At 39.6% G+C, this 22,110-nt stretch overlaps 2 protein-coding genes across 3 annotated transcripts in view; both read right to left on the bottom strand.

Annotated features, from left to right (window-relative positions):
* Positions 1-749: 749 nt before the first annotated feature.
* Positions 750-13,309, bottom strand: LOC143281082 (neuroendocrine protein 7B2-like). Of its 2 annotated transcripts, XM_076586017.1 has the most exons (6): positions 13,035-13,307; positions 10,034-10,373; positions 8,619-8,720; positions 7,049-7,260; positions 6,390-6,485; positions 753-3,530 (listed from the first exon to the last, which is right to left on the bottom strand). In XM_076586017.1, the coding sequence occupies exons 2-6, from the start codon at positions 10,368-10,370 to the stop codon at positions 3,447-3,449; spliced, it is 831 nt and encodes a 276-aa protein (XP_076442132.1). In that variant the 5' UTR covers positions 10,371-10,373; positions 13,035-13,307; the 3' UTR covers positions 753-3,446. The 2 variants fall into 2 exon arrangements, with proteins under 2 accessions (XP_076442134.1, XP_076442132.1); XM_076586019.1 differs by lacking the exon at positions 6,390-6,485 and having other exon boundaries at positions 750-3,530; positions 13,035-13,309.
* A 1,566-nt stretch (positions 13,310-14,875) lies between these two features.
* LOC143281660 (neo-calmodulin-like) overlaps positions 14,876-22,110 on the bottom strand; it is an 8,297-nt gene continuing 1,062 nt past the window's right edge. Inside the window, exons 2-5 of the mRNA XM_076586906.1 lie at positions 21,376-21,397; positions 18,791-18,925; positions 16,856-17,095; positions 14,876-16,349 (exon numbers count right to left, since the gene is read on the bottom strand). Of these exons, the coding sequence (XP_076443021.1) occupies positions 16,324-16,349; positions 16,856-17,095; positions 18,791-18,925; positions 21,376-21,397 (423 nt within the window). The 3' untranslated portion in view covers positions 14,876-16,323. The remainder of the gene's footprint in view (positions 16,350-16,855; positions 17,096-18,790; positions 18,926-21,375; positions 21,398-22,110) is intronic.

The raw sequence follows: 22,110 nt of genomic DNA, 5'->3' as shown, positions 1-22,110 counted from the left end.
AGAATGGGGCAAGCAGAGAGACTGATCTTTGTAACTTGGATTTGCTGACAGTCCATGAACCAATGTTGCTAACTTGATTTGTTGACAGCCCATGATGGGAAAACAACACAGAATTAAAGTTTTCATGATATATTGTAATATACACAGCATCTTATACATGTGTTTGCTTTGATGGTGGCCAGTCAGAAAGCAAATGGACATAGACCTCTGTATATTTCTCTCCCTGTACTGCAGAATCATTGTTATTTCTGTCTCCGTCTCTCGTAAAAAGCAGGATATGATTGAGCTTATCAACTGATTCTGTGGGTTCCCCCATCCCTGTTTGTCCATCCAAATGCATTGAAAGTGTGGGCCACATCCCACAAAGCGGTTCATGTGAAGAATGGTGTGTGTGTGCATGTTTTTTGAATACACATACATGTATGGCAGCTCAAAATAAAAGAATACTGTTTTATTCTGACTCCAAACAAAAAAGGGTAATGCACTTGAACACTAGAGCCTGTTGAGGAGTCTGATGGCTTGTGAGCATTACCCCCTCCCCAACCCCCCTCCTCCCCTCCACGCCCCCTCCCCCACCCGCCCTTTATTGAATCTGCTTTTTGTATAATATTATTGATCCTTACTTTGCTCTCTCTGTTCAATCTCTCTCTCTCTCTCTCTCTCTCGGTTACACAGATCCACAATGTCCATGTACTACAACAGGAAACCTCTACACCTCATTATTCTTTTTTTAATTTTTCATGGAAACAGGGGAAAAAGAAAGAGCACATAGAACACATATCACAACACATCACAGGTTTTATGTTACATTTGAGATCGTCTTGCTTTTTGGGCCCTTCAACTTGAACAGTTGTCTGGGTTATTGAAGGAAAGGTAACAGCTAAACACTGAGCTGAAGAAAATCGTCCTACTTGGCCAGGGATTTCACCATTAAAGGTAAATGTTGCTCAAGTGATGGCTGCGCGATAGTGGTGATGGTAGGGTCAACAGCTGGTCATCTCTGACAAACTTGTCAGCACAAGGACCAAAGACGTACACACCAACTACAAGCATTTTCCTGTACAGGCACTGGGACACAACTCCTTCACAGGGACTGATATCCACTCACATGGGATTAGCTGAACACAATCTGTAATCTATGTACAATGACTGGGTCTTTTCTGGTGCACATCACATTAGGCGCAGAACATAAGACTGCATTCTAAGTTAATCTTTGTGTTGTTTGTACAGGCAGTCCATGGAGTGAATCAAATAAAATCACATTGCTTACAGCCCAGGTGCACAAAGGGGACAGTACTGCATCGTATAAAATCAAAATGACATGGGGGCAGACTACAATACACAGTCCCTGGAGATGTTTATAAAAGATAAGTACAGATATTTGGTAGAGGTGGGGGTAGCAGACACATATTACTTAACAGAGTGATGACAGGGCAAGTGCTGCTCAGTTCTAACAATGTGAACATCCACACTACCAAACTTAACATGCCAGGCATACCAGATTTTGCAGTAATTAAAATTGTTTAATGAAACTAAAACTACAGAAAAAATGGTTTTCAATATAACCAGTTCACTGATGCTGCACATGATACAGAGTTTTGACATTGGGGAATGTTGTAAATATTTTATTGTATCAGATTAGAAAATATTGCATTTATTCCTTAAAATAAAAATAAGTAAGAAAAAAATCAATGTGACAACTGTATGCTGTGTCCTTTTTCAAGTCTTCTTGTTGTTTTTGCCCTGTTGTGTTTCATTAACAAAATAGACAGAAAGAAATACGAAAAAACTTAGCCGTATGCGGTGCACAGGAACAGGAGTCGAGATGGCTGCCGGAAAAAGAGGGCGCTAGCTAGCGGGACAAAGGGAAGGTTACCTACTTCCGGGAGATTATCGGCCGTAGTTGCTCTCTTTTTCTCCGCATAGGCGTATAGTAGTTTGCACAGGACAGGAATGTCAGACCCCTGCCGGAGTCTGCACTAGTTGGGTCACGGTTAAGTATGTTATTTAAACATAATTTTAGATAGAAAATTTCCTTTCATATACTTATATATATAATCAATTGATGGGTTTTAGTGTCTTATAAGGCGCAGTGATGGTGTTTACATCAGTCATCAAACGTCACAGGAGTTAGCATTATTTTTGTCTTTGTAACTGCCTTTGTAGAAAAATATTTCATGTCACATCTCATTTTGCATCTTTTTCACACTGACATCATAAATCATATTCCTCTTTTTTGTAACATTTAAAAGAAGGCATTTGCTTTATTTAAAAGAGTCAAATAAAACTAACAGTCTAACTGAGTACACCTCTGCTTGCTGCATTTATGAGAAAGAACAGGGAGTAATATTTTATTTAGATTTTTATTTAACTTCCCTTTTGCTCTCTTTATTCATTGTTTGTTTACAAATGTTACAACTTATAAGTCTACATTTTCTTTTCTTTCTATTTTTTAAGTTGCAGGTTGTTTCTCACTGTCTGAAAAAAGTGTTTTGGGGATCATGCTATCTGAAATATCAATTTTGACAGCAGTCTGACATAATTTTTTTTCCATTGAAGTGTTTTGGGGCGAAACTTGTAGACACAACACATTTTTGCAATCGTCTATAACTATTGTAGTGGTCATGTATGAGGCCTATTTTTAAATATTTCTGGTAGCCATAATAGTAAAAATAAAATAAAATAAAATAAAATAACTGTATTAAGTAACACAGACTGGGATCAATACAATAGGTCACAGTGTAGTAATAATCCACTGTCCAAGTATTAAAACTTATTAGAATCTTGGATAACTGATTAAACATAAAATTAAATGATTGTCATCAAACAGAAATTCAAATGGTTGTAGTCAGAGAGTACTTTATTTCAACCAAGCCTGTGTTGCAGCAATAACTGACACCAACAATGAATTCAAAGCATCAAGCATCAGTTGATGCAAGCTTGTTGCTGTCATTTCAGTTCACAGTTTAAAATCTTGTAATAGACTTACAACTGGTATAACTTATAAGTGCATGTTTGTGCATGCACATGTGCACTTTGAAATTTACACTTGGGCTAAAAAATATTATATGACATGTGACTATGAAAGCATGTGTGTGACTATGTATAAGAATATATTTTAAAATGTGCTAAGGTAAACATATAATGTATAAACTCAAGATATTGTCCACTGGAAGTATGCAGTAATGCGATGCAAAATAAACAAATAAATAACACATGAAAACAGTCAAAAGAAACACATGAATAAAAGGTGTTTTTTTTAATTGATGAAGAATCATTTAATTTGATCCAACTTTTTTGTGTGTGTGACAAAAGTGTTAATACAAACTAAGAAAATCCTGGTGTGTGTAACGAGGCTATTGCAGCATGTTGGACAACTAAAGAGGGAAAGCAATGATGCTGTTCACTGAACTGCTGTCACGACGCTGCATCTCTCAATGGCCTTGTCAGTTATACACCGGAGACTTCTTGGCAGCTGTATGCAGAATCTTGTCTTTGAAGAAAGGGTTCAGCACTGCCTTTTCTTCAGACTGTCAACACAAACATCATCAAGTCAATGCTACAGTTGTCTTCACCTCCACTTTCTTCAGGCTTCAGTTTTTGTTGTGTAGTTTGATCAATAAGAACGTCTGCATTAAAAAAAACAACAAAAAAAAAAAAACATATCACTACTCACAATACTTCATATTGTAAGTAAATTCTATTAAACAAGCAAATGCGCTTTTCTTACAAAAGAAAACGAAGGAGACAGATAAAAAATAAGTAGAATGAAAGAAACAATGAAGAAGAGTATCAGAAAATGAAACCAATAGGAATAAGACAAATCAAAAACTGTTTTGGAAAACTGCTCTTATTAGTTTGCATGTGCAAAAGATCAGTTAACAAGATAAGCTGATAAACAAAAATTAAAAGCGATAAACCTGTTCCTAACTTGTTTGTCCACAGAGATCAATTTACCTGAAACTTTTATACATATGGAGACTTAATCTAAAGATTGGCATTTTTACAGTTCACATGATCAGAGAAATTATGATGCAAACAAAACATTTTGATCTATGTGACAAATGATTTTTTTTCTTTCAGTAACAAGAGTCACATAATACTGAACTCACTGCCCAATGACAAAGTAACTAGGTGCTTATCCTATGGTATTCATTCCACCCCTAAATAAACAACACATGTGCAAACTTAACAAAATTTGACAGATAAAATGTCTGTGAAAGCAAAACCAATAATGCATGATGAAACTAAAAACAGCTTGCACAAAAAAGCTGGTCTACCTAGTTAAGTCCATCTAGAAGCCAGTAACAGTCCACATAATAGCAAGTTACAATCTATTTAGAACCAAGTTACAGATCACCAAGAAGCCATTTACAGTTCACCTAGAAGTTAGTTCCATCTAAAACCACAGTTCACCTAAAGCCAGTTATCGTCTACCTAGAAGCCAGTTACAGTCTACCAAAAAGTCATCAACAGTCCACCTTGAGACCAGTTACAATCCACCTCAAACCAGTTAGTCCATATAGGAGCCAGTCTATCTAGAATCCAGTTACAGTCCACCTAGAAGCCAGTTACAGTCCACCTAGAGACCAGTTACAGCCCATACAGAAGCCAGTTACAACCCACCAGTTACATTCCTCCTAAAAGCCAGTTACAGTTCCTAAAAAACCAACTACAGTGCAAGAGATCAGTTATAGACCATCTAGCTGCCTGCTGCCAATGTGTGATTGCATGTGTGTGCGTACGTATGTGTCTGAATGCATGAGTGTGTGATTGTGTGCGTTCTATCATTTTTTTTGCAGCCTGCTATCTGCTGCCACAGTTGGCAAAATGTATGAACTCTATACAGGTAGCATAAATCCCTAGCTTGATCTCCACAGATCTGTCTTCATGATCTTGACAGGTGTGGCTGAGTATGACACCTTTACATTTCATGTGATGTTAGTTACAAGGCCAATGGGTTTAATCAAATTTGAGAAGAAAAACAGAAAGAAGCCAGTGAGTTACAGTCCATCAAAAAATCAGTTACAGTCTATCTAGAAACCAGTGAAATCCACGTAACAGTCGTTCCACTAAACACTACTATTGCTACTATGACTTTTGCCATGACTATGCTACTACTTCTACTATTACTACTGCCACCACCACCACCAGTGCAAGTGCTGCAACAAGTACTACTGAATGTATCAGTATAATGATACAAGGTGACTGCTGAGTCTATAAAACTTACAAATGAAGAAATTTGTTTTAATAAAGATTTTTTTTTTTAAACAACAACTATAGCTGTAACAGAAGCCTTTGATAAAAAGTGTCCAGTGTTTCAAACCTTCGGTTTTTCTTTACAGATTGTGTTAACTGGAAATTCTATTTTTATCACATTAATAAAAATTCACACTTTTTTCATTTACCAGTACAATGTGGCTTTGTGTGACATTTGTAAAATTAACTGGCACAAAGAGGAATAGGATTCAGGTAAATGCTCTGTCACTGTTCTGAAATACCCTGTAAGCTTCCCAGTTGATCCGCCACTTTTATATCATACACTTCTTGTCTGATAAGAGAGGCACAGTAGCAGAATTGGTTAAGCACTAGCCATCTGATCCAGTGTTCAACAGTGATCAGGGTTGAATCAAGGACCCTCTTTTGGTATGGTATTGTGTCCTTGGGAAAGGAATTTTACTCCAAATTTCCTCACTCCACCCAGGCGTGAATGGATAGTTGGGGAAGATAAAAGGTGGGCCCCACCTTTCTATGCTGAGCCCTAAACACTGTGGACACAAAGTCACCGCCCCAGTGGCCATAAAAAGCTATGGGACCTTTATCCTTCACTTTAATATGAACTCTAATGCAGTCACAGAAGGAATGAATCTTAGGGGCAGTATCAGTATCAGTAGCTCAAGGAGGCGTCACTGCGTTCGGACAAATCCATATACGCTACACCACATCTGCCAAGCAAATGTCTGACCAGCACGCTTAGGCCTTGAGAAAAAAAAAAAAAAAAAAAATTTTTAATTTAATAAAAATTAAAATAACTAAATAAATTTTTACAAAAATTTTTTTTTAATAAATAAATAAAATAAATGAAAATAAATTAAAAAAAAAATAAAAATAAATAAAATAAAATAAAGTAAAAAGGGGCATGAAATACAAGATGCAGATGCGCAATATATATATATATATATATATATTCTTTCCTATACTTTGAGGATCACCAATGACAGGAAGCAGACATAAAAATGCAAAGCAGAATGATGGAATGCTGTGCAATGTCTGAGAGCGTGCAACCAAACTGAAATAAGCTCTACTCTTGCTCAAGTCTGATGACTGTGTCTTACCCTCTTACAGTGTGCCATTGGGGACAACATGGGGTAAATGGGTAAGTGACTTACCCTCTTATGACGAACCAGTCCGTCTGAATATGAGGGGGACTTCTTGGCCACCAGCTTTTCCCGCTTGATGCCAGATGCCAGATAGGGGTTGTTGTCCTGCACACACACCACGTGACAAGGTCACGTGCTGCAAATGCTGTCACTAAGGGGCTAGAGAAGGGTCTACAACTCTGCACAGACTATTCTCTACAGATGACAAACCAGTCCCACATTTCTGACCCTGCATCACAGTCAATCCTCACACTGGAAATTCATGAGGAAGTGTCTGGGTTTGTTCCAACATACCTTTTATTTACCTGTGTGCTAGCTGAATCGCCAGCATAATCAGCACTGACTTGAAGTTGTGTACCTTGTGAGTGGAGAGAGTTACCACTCTTTATTATTTGTTAATCATGTCCCACAGCTGTAATACACTGCCTGTCCTGCAAGATGTTTTCAGTTTTGTAACACCCTGATCAGGTACAGTCAGGTTGAAGGCCGTCTATAATTTCCTTCCTTTCAAGCTCAAGGCTGTTAACTTTTTCTTCCATGCAAGTCCAAGGCTGTCTATATTCTTCTTCCTTGAACACCCAAGCTGTTTTGGTGGGGCCAGGGGGGTTGTTTGTTTATTCCTTCTTGAAAGCCCAAGGTTGCCTACTTTTACCTCCCTAGAAACTCACCAGGGACAAATCTTGGGCGGTATGAAGCTGAGCAAGTTCGCTCATGACTTTGTTGAGTGCAGCCTGACCACCGGATCCCTTGGAGGTGACAGTCTGCTGGCCAGCAGGACAGGAGAACATGTGTTCTGTGTCGCAGGGACAGTCCTGGGCTTCCAGCAAACGCTTGTTGTTCTCCATGCTGTTCTCAAAATTCTCCACGCAGTTGTCTGCCGCTGAAAGGAAGAGTGGAAGTTTCAGTTTCTCAAGGAAGTGTCACAGTGTTTGGACTAATCCATATACACTACACCACATCTGCAAGGCAGATGCCTGACCAGCAGCATAACCCAGTCAGGCCTTGAGTGCATGCATATATATTTGTGTACCTATCAGAGTGGATTTCTACTATAGAATTTTGCCAAAGGACAACACACTCATTGCCACGGGTTCTTTTTCAGTGTGCAAAGTGCATACTGAACACAGAACCTTGGTCTACTGTCTCATCCAAATGACTAGACGCTCAGTTTGATTTTCCAGTCAAACTTGGGAGACAGGGTGAGAGCAGGATTCGAACCCATATCCTCACTGACTCTCTGTATTGGCAGCTGAGCATCTTAACCATTCTGCCACCTTCCTAAAGGAGTGGAAACATTCAGGTGCAATGCTGATCAATCAGTTCTCTCAGAATCATGGTCAGAGTGTGCATGCTGGCTATCTGGGCCAAGCAGCAGCTTACTTCATAGCTTGCATCCTTTTGTTGTAATCTTTAAATATTCCTGAATTCTTGATACCTGTGCCCTTAGCAAGCAACAGTGGAAGGATAACATTACAAAATGCTGACTGAGGCATAACAGCCGAGTGGCTAAAGCGTTGGACTTTCAATCTGAGGGTCCTGGGTTCGAATCTTGGTGGCGCCTGGTGGGTAAAGGGTGGAGATTTTTCCAATCTCTCAGGTCAACATATGTGCAGACCTGTCAGTGCCTGAACGTCCTTTGTGTGTATACGCACACAGAAGATCAAATACGCACATTAAAGATCCTGTAATCGATGTCAGCGTTTGGTGGGTTATGGAAACAAGAACATACCCAGCATGTACACCCCCCGAAAATAGAGTTTGGCTGCCAACATGGTGGGGTAAATAAACAAAACGGTCATACGTGTAAAATATTACATGTTACATATTTGTCTGAGTGTGTATGTGTGTGTGCCTGAAATCTGACTGAATGACACAGGAAACGAATGATGAGCGCCCAATGGCAGCCGTCAGTCGGCTCTACCCAGGTAGGCAGCCTGCTGTGTAAATGACTCCATGTTTGTAAAGCGCTTTGAGCTTGGTCTCTGACCGAGGATAGGCGCTATATAAGTATCCATATCAATCAATAAATCAAAAATGTGCCCAGGCAACTTGATCACTCATTCTGGCTCTTTCTTTTCTTTCACAAACTAGAACATATTCAGTTCATAAATTTCATAACTGATCTTTTTTCTTTACAAAACTACATGCTTCTCAAAACAGTGCATCTCTTTAAAAACAACTATTACATAATTTCATGAAATGAAAAAAGCATGACAGAAGAGTGAATGACTGACTGACCGGTTTTGCCCAGGGGGCAAGGATTGGGGGGGTTGCAGTAGGCTGGCAGTGGCTTATCCGTCTTGATCTGCTTCTGGGGGGGCTGACCCTCTAGTGTGCCACCTGTGTCATATCAATTCAATCCATGTTGAAGTGAGGAAAAGGACATTTTCCCTCAGTAAATTACATTTCATCTCACATACTTACCATGGCTAACAAGTGCAATAAGTAACAGCTATTTGCCATCCTTAATTAATAGGCTCACAAGTGCAATAAGTAACAGGTATTTGCTATCCTTTATAAAAGGTTAGGTTTGTGGTTCCATTGCCTTTTATGGCCATAAGGGCAGTGAATTCATATCCATTCTGTTTGGTAGTAAGGTCGGGCCCAATCCTCTATGCATTTATTTTCCTGCCTTTGTATCATATTCTAGTCAACGAGCTGACAGAAAGAATACCTCTACAGGGCCCCCCACTCTGCACACATCTCTAGTCAACGAGCTGACAGAAAGTATACCTCTAAAGGGGCCCCCACTCTGCACATATTCTACCACTTCCTCTACTGAGGTGAAACTGATGGGGATGTCACAGACCGTCACACTCTCCCACCGAAAATACTGTGTTGGACAGGATTAATTCCTTGTCTAAAAAATCCCCTCACTAGCTAACAAAATCTATGCTTTTCAAAAAAAGGCAAAAATACTCAGCAAAAAACAAACTGTGTAACAATCCTCCCAGTAAAACTTTTTCCGGACAAAATCTTGAGATTGACTATGGATTTGAAAGGGAACAAACATATGTCCATATTTCCTTTCACTCTGAGTACTTTGCATGTTTCAGTGTTGTCTAAGTTATTATCTGTCTAGCTTGTTTTACAATACTCAGGTGTCTTTACCGTCATCCAGGCTGTAACTTCAGTAAAAACAACAAAGAACGTGATTGTCACTGCATGCTTAACAGATCTATATCTGAAACAACATGTTTTTTCAAACGCTTCCTTCCCTGCCCCCCTCTACCACCCTGAAAATGCTTCATTCAATAACCATTTAAACAGACTGCAGGCAATCTCTTATATCAACCACCCAACTCTTCAATATCCCAAACTTTCATACGCCTCACCCCTAAGCATGATAATGATAATAATAAAGGTATTTATTTTCTTCATTATTTTGTGCGGTGACAAATCAAAATGCTTTCAGACCAGTCATTCACAAATGCTTAACTCTGATACAGATGAATGAAAGACAAAACTTTAAAACATATGTAAACAGGAAGCCAGAGAAACCTTTGACAGGAAACAGAGACAGTGAGGAGAGGACAACTATTTTGTTAAGAGGTAGGTATTCAGGCCAGACTTTAAAGAACTTAGGGCAGAGATTTGACGAAGTGTGACATATACCCCCCACCCCCACCCCCTACATGTCACCCCCACTTTACCTGACACCTGATGTAGGCCTTGCAGAGCGCTGTGCTCCAAATGCTCCTCATCTCGTGCCTGTGCTCCTGTGAAAAGCGGGGAGTACATGGAATCGCTAACATCTTCTTCATCATTGTCATCCTCGCCCCAGAACGCTCTTGCTTCATCCATGCCCTCATCACTGCGGCCGTCAATGTCATCAATGGGGAGGAGGGGCAGGTATGGGTCGTTCTGGAGGTTGGACATCTGGTAGAGTCGTTGGAGGTAGAGGTTTTCCAGAGGGTCCACTGCGCCATATGGCACCCGCGCCGACACAAGGCACAGAGCCATCAGCACTACCACGGCCACCCGCAACATGCTCTGCAGCACACATACCACAGGAATGCTGACTTAATAACAATAATAATAAAATGATGATAATAATAGTAATAATAATTATCATTATTATTAATAGCAGTAACACAAAGCACACAAGAACACACACACACACACACACACACACACACACGCACACACATCATTACTGATACTTATATAGCATCTATCTTTGGTCAGAGACCAAAGTCTAACCGCTTTTCAAATACAGATTTATTTTCACAAAAGACTGCCTCCTTGGGTAGAGCCAACTGATAGCTGTTTTAGGTGCTCATGATTTGTTTTCTATGTCATTCAGTCAGGGTTTAGTTATGCGCTTCAGAATTATGCTAGGGACAACCCTTTTTATAGTTGCACATGAGACCTTGATTCATCATCCATACAGATGACTAGGGTCCAGACAACCACTCACGGTCAAGTTGGGGGGAAGAGGAATGGTCAGAGTGAGTGAGTGAGTGTGTGTGTGTGTGTGTGTGTGTGTGTGTGTGTGTGTGTGTGTGTGTGTGTGTGTGTGTATGTGTTTGTGTGTGTGTGTGTTTGTGTGTGTGTGTACTCATGCTTGTCCGTGTGTTAGTGATAAACAATAAGAACAAAAGGCTTTCAAGCCAGTAATCACATCAGTACATCTAAATCTGTCCATCCTTTCCTCGATTTATCATTTCATTTTTTATGACTGAGAGAACAGATCTGTAAGTGTAACCGGAGATTAGAAAAGAGAGATAAACCACTTGCAGAAATTGCTGAAGCCAGGCAGCCTGCGCCGTGACACGCATTCATTATTCATGAGCTGCCTTTGCCCCGCCCAAACTAAAGGAAAGCGTCAGTCGAACGCAGTCTCCTGAGTGATTTTATAATTTGGATTACACCTTTTTTCCCTTTTCTGTTTGCTTCATCCCACGCAGATGTCAAACTCAATTTTGTTGTGAATAACATTCCTAAATATTTATATGTATTGGTTACTTTTATTTCCCTATCACCACAGCACCATTTTTCACGAGTCGAAAGATGACCTCCATTGCAGAAAACTATAATATTGGTCTTATCAAGATTCACTGTTTGTTGTAGTCTGTTTCTTGCTTAAGGGCATTTAATTGATTTTGTAACCCTATGGGTGTGTCAGACAAGAGAACAACATCATCAGCAAATAGCATCATAAGAGCAAATCTGTTGCGCCAGGTATCATTTGTATTCCATGTCTCCCTTCTTTGATAACTCCACTGCCAATTCACCGATGAAAAAGGAAATCAGCTGTGAGCTTAGCATACAACCTTGTTTAACCCCTCTTGGACACTGAAAAAAGTCTGAATAAATACCTTTGTCATGAACACATACAAGTACAGAATCGTAGATGCTTTTAACAGCCATGTAAAACTCCCGAGAGAGAGACAGAGACAGAGGGGGGGGCGGGGGGGAGTTGGTGGTGGGGGGAGCTGCTTTATTTTCTTTTTATATTATCTACATTCAAGCAGATGCAAACGTGCTAAAAACCAAGCAAAAATGAATCGGTTTTCATTGTATACAGCGAATCTTACTACACGTGGGAAATTCCAGGCATAACTTAACTTTCGCTTTACTGCAGCTGAACCGTCAGAACCGACCAGTTTCCTTCAGGTGGGGAAGGAGAGGGTGATTTACCCCCACCCTTCCGCACTGTGTGTGTGCCCCAAAACGGCTTCAGCACTGTTATAGACAGTAAGAAGGGGCCTGCCGCGAGTGGTTTATCTCTCTTTTCTAATCTCCGGTGTAACTTAGTAAAGTCCAATAAGTAGGCATGTTTAACAAACAAGAAGAAGATGATGATGAAAAGGAGAGATTTACAGATACTGAACAGACAAAGAAAACACATAAAAAAAATATCAACAGGCAAATTGCACAATGGACCTGGTATTCAATATGCTGCTAAAAACTGATGATCATATAAATGAAAGGCGGTTTTTTTTTCTGATGGACCTTGTATTCAATATGCCGCTAAAAAGTGATAATCATATAAATGAAAGGTGTTTTTTCTGCTTTTGGGTTTATAAGCCTTATTATGGGATGGGAGGATTTTTACAAGAAAGGGTGTACTTTAAATGAATATCAACTGTTACTGTTAATTCCAATCATAAAGTTTTCAAAAGGTGTGCATTAGTAATATTCACCATACTGGAATCAAAATTTCAGATATGTCATTTACAACAACAACAAAAATATTGTGTTCAGTTAAGATCTTTTTTCTTTCTTTAAAAAAAAAATTTTTTTTAAGGGTCTTCTCATTTTCCAGCAATTATTAGGCCATGGTATTTTTGATGTTCCAATAAATGTCCATAGAACAAAGTAATTGTGTGTTGTTGTTTTTTCTCAGTACATTTAAAAGGAATATTTTTTCAACACTGAAAAATTCTACTTACATACCTGAATATAACAACCTACATCAATCTTTGTCAATCAACGCACTGTCTGTCTACAATTTATAATGAACGTTACACTACGGAATGCTGTCAGTAAATAAAGAAAAAGAAAAAAAAAAGGAAAAAGTGCACTGTTTGCAGAATGTGAAAAATCGAAATTCTCAACAATGGTAATTCCAAACACTACTTTTCTTTCTTTTTTTTGGTCAGAACAGAGCAGAAAACGTTTCCCAAAATCCCTCTGTCTCATACTCACGACCAGAAGGATTTCAGTTCTTAAAAGAGGACTGCGTTGTTGGGATCTGGTTATCTCCGTCACAGCTGTGGTGGCGATCCTTCTGGCAGCGGCAGAGATGTTGAAATGGCGGCCGCGTTGACGTCACAGTGCCAATCGATCGTCTGCTGCCAGTGCCACAGGGGGCGACAATGATCGCATATATTATGCCGCACGTGCGCACACGTGTGACGTCAGCATGTCCACGACAAAAACGTCGACCTTCTCCCGAGGAACCATATGTCTCTCGATTGGTGAGGGCAGGCGAAGTGCACCGAGTCAAAATGTACGGCTGCGTTTGTCTAAAGATCGGATCGAAGTTGGCTGCATGTGGCACGACAGACGACCTCTGCGCTGCCGTGTGTATCGATTGGTTTTGACGGAGTTTATTCAGCGCTGGTATGCGTGGCTGACTGATGCTATGCATTGTTGTTGAGATTATTGCATGCCCTGGCAGCAGGTCCTTGAAGGCCGTACCTTCCTCACTTCACATAACAATGCCAGGTGTTGTCCCCTGGGTTTTGCTGGACGTCGACTTTCATGATAATTTATCCGTTCGCCCGTTAAACAAAATCAACAAGAAGAAACAAAAACAAAATCAGTAAAGTATTCAGGGCCAGCTGGGTTGCATATGCTATATTCGCTGCGCTAGTTTGCGTATAGGTTCTAGTTAACATATGTCCTAAGTCTGTGGATTTAGCGTGGACTTAGGATCATTCTGTACTCTAAGCAAACTTAGCGCAGCTGCTAAGATCACTCATGCATCCCACCCCTGATCGAGCTCTATCTGCCTCTTTGGCATAGCTTGTCTGTTCACCTGCACGTGCGCACTGGTGTACAGGTGGGCGTGTATGCAAGAGACAGAGTTGTGGGTGTGTGTTTTAAAGAGTGTATATGCTCATATGTGCGTGCAGCAGTGTGTACTGTGTGTGTGACTGTGTGAGTGTGTGCGCGCGCTTGTATACCTATGTGTGTATCAGAGACAGACAGCTAAGCTAACATGAATGATTGATTGGATTCAGTTCAGTCTTTGGATTTTCATGCGACATCATTTTATGTGAGCAAGATGTGGCAACTGCTGGGAGCATACTCATTTTCACATGAGAAACCAGAGAAAAAAAACCCTGAACATTATTATGTTTTAACCTACCAGCTGTACATGACATGATTCACTGTACATGATGTCGCCATCCCACCAATAGTTGTTACTGTTGTTTATATTGAATGCAAATGCAGCTGATTCATTGCACACAGGGAGACAAGAGATCAGCTCAAGAGACAAAGCTGGTAGGCTGTGCTTAAATTCTGGTGTGTGTGTGTGTGAGTGTGTGTGTGTGTGTATGTTGATCAGTTTAATTAGTCTCTTTGTATGCAATTGTCCCACACAGAGAGTGAGTGTTCATACAAATGTCTTTGCATAAGCACATTGTGCTTGAATCTGTAGTGAGGACAAGTGTATGTGTGCGTGTCTGTGTAAGCATGTGTGTGTTCAGATCACTGTGTGTGCTCATTTATGAGTTTAGCAATGTGTCTCTGAGCAGATGTGAATTCAAATGTGTTTACATTTGCACATGTTTCCACATTTTCACTTGTGTGTGTGTGTGTGTGTAGTCCATGTATGTGTTTGAATGTATGTACACATGCACGCTCGTGTGTGTGTATAAGCATGTGTGTATATGCGTGTGTGTATGCATGTGTGCATATATGTGTGAATGCATGTGTGTGAATGCTTGTGCATGTGTGTGTTTGTGCAGGTGAGTGCATGCTCATAAATGAATCCAGACATGCTCATCAGAGAAAATATCACACACCACACATTGTCAAGCAACATCAACTGGTTAATCACTGGAAGCAATTTCACATTCAACAATGTTCACTTCAACTGGGAACCATACACCCCTAAAAACAAACACACAACAACCCCCCCCAAAAAATCACATAAAAAGAAACAAAAAAAATCCCACAACCATCTTGACAAAATCTGTATTTTACACAAAAGTCACAACTTCAATGAACAGATTCAGATAATCGATTCTAAACATGAATTATACCAATTATTTCATCATAACCTAACAAAAACATACTACAATGAGCTGTCTTATCAGCAGTTTTCCTCTTTCATATGCTGAGTTAAATTTTGTCAGCTTAAGACAGGTTGCAAAGAAATCAATATAATGCTTACTTCTAAAACAAGAAGCAAATGCTGAAAGAAAATTTGTGAAGAGAGAGGGGTTTTTGAGTTGTTTTTTTCTGGAAAGTAAAAATCAGTATGTCTACAGAACCAAACAAAAACATTTTTTTCTTCAATGGAAAAGAGGAAGAAAAAAACACAACCAAACACACACACACACACACACACACACACACACACACACACACAATAAAAGCAAACAAAAACAAACCAACCAACCAACCATCAAACTCTTTGCACATAATGAAACTGTGAGTTCAAAAGCAACTCTGTGCATTAAATGAAACTATGAGTTACCTCCAAAGAAAGACAAAATACAAAAATATGTGTAGGCATGTATGTGACTGGGGAAATGTTTTACATTAATTCTACCTTTCTGGATGAAATGTAACAGATGGTAAAGAAATCACCATGTAAAGCAACTTCTCAGGGGAAAGCTTAAACCTGTAAATCATTAAGATAAACTAATGAAGCAACACACACACACACACACACACACACACACAGGCACGCACATGTGCACGGGTGCATACACACACATATACGCACACAAGCACACACACACTCACTCCCAACCTTGTCTCCTATGAATCTGCTTGAATCTTTTCATTACATGAATATGTAAAGAAATCATAGAGACAAGCAAACAGAAAGTAAGATGAATGAAAAGTGAAATCCCAACATTAAGCAATAATCCTTTTCATCACCAAACCTCCATAAAACCAGCAACAATCACTGTCAACCCATGCATAGCTCACTGATTGATATGTATAGAATGTGCATACAAAAGGTACTGATATGTGTTAGAGACCAGATGCATATCAAAAATATATCAATAAAATCATGCACACACAAAAACAGAATGAATGCAAATTAAAGTCTGTATCCATAGCAATGTTTTTGTTTTCTTTTGTGCTTTCTTTCCACTGTAAGTGCTGGTATACACCATAAATGCTTCTTCTTGAAAAAGTTATTTTAAATATTCATAGTAACCACTTTTCATCCACTTTGTCAAGTACACTAACCCCTTTCTATGTTAAGTTTGGAATAATTTTGTTCACTTGTTCCTTGTTCCGTTCTTCATCTTGACAACAGCTGGACAAATTCTGAAACAAAGAGAAAAAAACCATTAGCTGTGAGAAAACACTATTACAATACTTGAGACACTGTGGCAGAATTGGTTAGGCATTGAATTTCCAAACCAGCGATCACCAGTGATCAGGGTTTTGAGGCCCTCGTTTAAGCATGGTGTTTTGTCCTTGCGAAAGGCACTTTAATCTGATTTTGCACTCGTGAACACACAAACACGCTCATACACACACTCTCACTCACACACACAGTCACACACATACGCTCACACACACAGTCACACACACAGTCACTCACTCACACACATATATTCACTCCCTATCTAAATCACTCACTCACACACATGCAACCACTCACACTAATATCTGCCCCCCCACGCCCTCCCCCACACACATTCTCACACCCTTACCAACACACACACAACCCCTCCCATATCCACACACAACCTTCTCCTGCAACTCTCCCCACTAGCACCACCCCCACCCACTTCCCACCCCACACCCCTCCACACACCCCCACACACCTTTACGCCGCACTCGCCCGTTGCTGTCCACCTCCAGCTCCTCCAGGAGAGCGTTGAACTCCTCATCGGAGATGCGGTCTCCCATGTGTGTGAGGAGGTGTCTGAGCTCCGTGGCCATAATGAATCCACTTCCCTCCTTGTCGATGGTGTTGAACGCCTCCTCCAGCTGCTTTGTGTAGTTGATACCCTGCAGGGGCTGCACCAGCTGTCGGAACTTGCCCAGGTCCACCTTGCCCCGCGCTGGGGACACGCATAAAGGACACTGACACTGACACACTGTGTGCATGCGTGTGTGTTTTCACAAGTGGAAAATCAGAATAAACTGCCTTTCCCAAGGACAAAACACCATGCTGAAACGAGGGCCTCAAACCCTGACACTTTTCAACGTCTCTGGCTGAAATGCCTAAGTGACGACTTCTTCCTTTTTTCTTCCTGGTGATATGGGGGTGTGCACTTGCAATTGTAACTGTCAAAGTAAAATGAATAATACAAATGGAGAAAGTTTATAAAAACTGTTGGTTGTAAAATATTACTCATGTTTGATATCAGACACCTCTTATAAAAAGTGAGTTATTTTACAGCAACAGTTTTTTTTTATTAAAAAAAAAAAAAAAGAAGAAGAAGAAGCTTTCTCTGTCTGCTGTTTTCATAGACTCAGCAGTCATTTTTCATTTACTGTCATGCCTAAAATGAATAAACACAAACGCACAATAATACAAACACTATTTTACACTTTCAGACAGTAGTCACTAAGCGTATGAATCTTCATTCATACACTTACAAACTAGGCTAGATCTTATTATAGTTATTGTTGTCATTACTGTTCAGTGCAGACCATCAAGCACAGTTTGAAAATAATGTACCGGTAGTTAATCTGTGAGAACCATAGTACACTGGAATCAAAAGTATTCTATCTGTAATAGCTTCAGCAATGCACTTGGCCAAGGATCTGATAACCTCTTCATTTTCGACTGTCAATATATCAACCAAGTTTTGTCTTCTGACAAAACACCATTGAAATAGGTTGCACTTTAGTTGAATGGTTTCATATGCTTCACACTGAAAGAGAAATGACTCGTCTTCAGCAGTGTTTATTTTACAATTTGGCAAGTGTTTTCCAACATGGACACACAGTAAATGACTGACTAAGCAAAGCAGGGGCAGGCAAAACTGTGGGAGGTGTTCAGGTTATCCCCCCTGCAGCAGTGACTTAGTCTTGCAATTCTGCTTCATGGACTGCAGTTAAAGGTCTCACAGTCTTTTACAGCACTCAGGACAGTTAAATCATATTCACTGAGTTTAGGGCAAGGATAAGGTTAAAGGTCCTACAGCCTTTTATGACTATCAAGACAGTGAATTCATATCTATTGTGTCTGGGGCTTGGCATAGGAAGGCTCAATCCTAGTCCCCTCATTCTGCATACATAGAACTATTCAAATATTAAGCACAGATCATCAGTACCACCATCAGCATCACTATTTTTGCATTTGGGTCATGGTTAAGTATGTGTAATTAAACACTATTTTTGCATTTCTTTCATTATCGTTATTATTATCATTACTACTACTACTACTATTACTACTACTACTATTACTATCATTATTATTATCATTATCATCCTCATTATTATTATTGTTATTGTTATCATATTTTCTTTAAATAATAGTATCATTTCTAACAGTATTATAATTATTCTTATTGTGATGATGATGGTGGTGGTGATGATGATGAATATTATAGCATCATCATAACCACCACCATCATCATTATTATTATCAGCATCATCATCATTACCATCATCATAATCATCATTGTTATTGTTGTTGTTACCATTATTACAATGTTCACACCACAGCTCATGTACACAACAATGACAAACCAGTGAAGAAGTCAAGTGCTCACGATCAAAAACCAGTGAAGAAGTCAAGTACTCACGATCAATGCCAGCTTTGCCAAACAGTTTCCGCAGTTCAGCATCAGTCACCACATGGCCCAGAGACCTGATGGCTGTTCCCACCTCTGACGCCAAGATCTTCCCATCGTTGTCTGCATCAAACAGCTCAAAGGCCTCTGTTCTCACAGATGAGGCAAAACAAAATTAAATAAGTTAAAAAAATCTTAATAATCATGTAAGAAAAAAATCAATTCAGTTCGAGCAGTTCAAACTATTAAACTCCTTGACTGTTGAGCTTGGTGCAACAAGACCAGTTTGGGATAATTTTGAAGTGCAGTTACTTTTTGTGGATTTATCAACAGTGTCATTGATTTTGCTGAACAAAAGTAATGCAGTCTCATGAGGAAGAAGTACAGATACAGAGTGACGACTGACATCCTGACCTGTAAGCTCTGTCTTACTTCAGTGGGGTGGCAGCCCTTCACTAACATCCTGACCTGTAAGCTCTGTCTTATCTCAGTGGGGTGACAGCCCTTCATTGACATCCTGGCCTGTAAGCTCTGTAGTATCTCAGTGAGGTGACAGCCCTTCACTGACATTCTGACCTGTAAGCTCTGTAGTATCTCAGTGAGGTGACAGCCCTTCACTGACATTCTGACCTATAAGCTCTGTCTTATCTCAGTGAGGTAACAGCCCTTCACTGACATCTTAACCTGTAAGCTGTGTAGTATGTCAGTGAGGTGACAGCCCTTCACTGACATCCAAACCTGTAAGCTCTGTAGTATCTCAGTGAGGTGACAGCTTTCACTGACAAGCATGCTCTTCAGCATCAGTCAATGGGTTAAACTATGATATAGCATAAATATATAGACTGCAAAATAATCTATGTTTGTCTTTGGTTTTCATTTTTGAATATATATATATATATATATATATATATATATACGAGGGTCATTCAATAAATAAGGTGAATTTTTCGGTATAAGGACTTCTAATACAGATAGAAGCTTACTTTTTTTTTTTTTTTTTTTTTTTTTTTTACTTCTTTTTCAAATGGATTTAATTTCTTTTGCAGATTAAAAAAACTTTGAGAGTTTTGGCGATTAACAAAGATGGCCGACCAAGAAGCATGCTCCAGGATTGAACAGCGGTCAGTTATCAAGTTTTTGGTTGCTGAAGGGTGCAAACCAGTTGAAATTCATAGGAGAATGTCAACTGTGTATGGTGCCACATGTTTCAGCCGAAAAAATGTCTACAAGTGGGCTAAATTGTTTAAAGAAGGACGGAGCAGTGTTGAGGATGAAGACAGGCCTGGAAGGCCTACAGAAGTGAGGTCTCCTGAGGTGATCGAATCCGTCAATGACCTCATTCAGTCTGACAGAAGGGTGACAGTGGATGACATTGCAAGGACTTTGAGCTTATCTGTTGGGACAGCACACAAAATTGTCCATGATGACCTTGGCTACTCGAAGGTCAGCTGCCGGTGGGTGCCAAAGATGCAAGGCCTCACACAGCAGCCCGAACGGTGCAGACCATCAACAAGCTGGGCTGGGAACTGCTCCCTCATCCCCCTTACAGCACAGACCTTGCCCCTTCAGACTTTCACCTGTTTGGTCCCTTGAAAGCGTTCATGAGAGGCACGAAGTTTGAAAGTGACGATGAAGTCAAAAGTGTTGTGAGCGACTGGCTGAGACATCAGTCCAAAGATTTTTATGCTGAGGGAATACGGAAGCTTGTGCAGAGATGGGAAAAGTGTGTGACAGTGCTGGGAGACTATGTTGAAAAAAAAGAAGAAAAAAAGTAAGCTTCTATCTGTATTAGAAGTCTTTATACCGAAAAATTCACCTTATTTATTGAATGACCCTCGTATGTATGTATATATATATATATATATATATATATATATATATATATATATATGGACAGATAGATAGATAGATTAGACAGATAGGATAGGCAGATAAATAGATAAAAAAATTTTAAAAAAATTAGGACAGATAGATACATATTACTGAATGGTTGAGTGGGTATTTAAGGAATTTCAGGAAAAGATGTAACTTTTCAGGCCAGTTTAAGAAAAAAAATTGTACTCAAAATGTACATTTGTGATTAAGAAGAATCAAGAATACTTATCATTTGACCTTTGTTGGGGCATGCTGGATATAAAGTATCGTCACTAGTATTTTACACCAAATGGAGACATAAATAGCAAGTCAAGTGCAGCATATAAAATTGGTGATAAAAACAGATAAGTAAACGATAATATCCACATACACAAATGTTGTCTTTGACCGTGGATATAAATGTATGAGGATTTCCTGCATTCCTGCCATATGTATATATATGCGTGAAAATATTTGTTAGTGTGCATGTGTGTGCATGTGTGTGTGTGTGCGCATGCGCGCGCGTGCGCGTGCATGCATGTATACTGTGTTTATTCAAGTGTGTCTGTCTGAACATGTATGTGTACATAGTATTACTATTAGTGTGTGTGTGTGTGTGTGTGTGTGTGTGTGTGTGTGTGTGTGTGTGAGCACATGTGCTTGTGTGTGTGTGTGTGTGTGTGCACGCATGTATTTACATGTGCACATAAATGTTGTCAAACAAACTAAAAATTGAAACTTACCTGTCACTGAATCCTTGGAGGACTGAAAGCAAAAGATCAATTTCATGTAGACAGCAGATAATAAAAATTATTGAATTTCAAATAAATCTGACATTTTTAACACAAATGGACAGTTTAACATTTATTCACATGCATACACACTAACAAACACACACACACATGCATTGAAAAACTAATACATACACTATCTCACACACGTCATACACAGTTTACCTCTTATTGAAATACAAAGTCTGTCTCTCTCTCCTCACCTCATGCACAGACAAACACACTGACACACACAGACACACACACGCTCATATTAGGGTTGTTCCTGGCAAAATTCTGTAGGAAAATCCACTTCAATAGGAAAAACAAATAAAACTGCATGCAGGAAAAATGCGTGGTGCTGAAGTGTAGCGACGCACTCTCCCTGGGGAGAGCAGCCCACATTTCACACAGAGAAATCTGTTGTGATCAAAAGAAATACAAACAAATACATTAATGTACTTGGTCTTCATTTTATGATTACAGGCTGAATGAACAACCCTTCCAAAGTTGCATGTTTCCAATAAAGTGTTTTGTTTCAAACATGCACACACACACACACACACACACACACACACATGCTCGCTTAGCTAAGAAGTAGGTTCTTTCCCAAAAGAAACTGTAAAATGATCCATTTAACCTTTAATTTTTCAGTGTAAGTTTAAATGAAAGTGAAACAGAAGGGCGTGGGGGTGGGAGAGGGGGGCG

The sequence above is a fragment of the Babylonia areolata genome, chromosome 4 (genome assembly GCF_041734735.1).
Source record: "Babylonia areolata isolate BAREFJ2019XMU chromosome 4, ASM4173473v1, whole genome shotgun sequence".
Lineage (NCBI taxonomy): Eukaryota > Metazoa > Mollusca > Gastropoda > Neogastropoda > Buccinidae > Babylonia > Babylonia areolata.
Note: the sequence above shows the minus strand (reverse complement) of the source record. Positions and strands in the feature narration are given on the sequence as shown.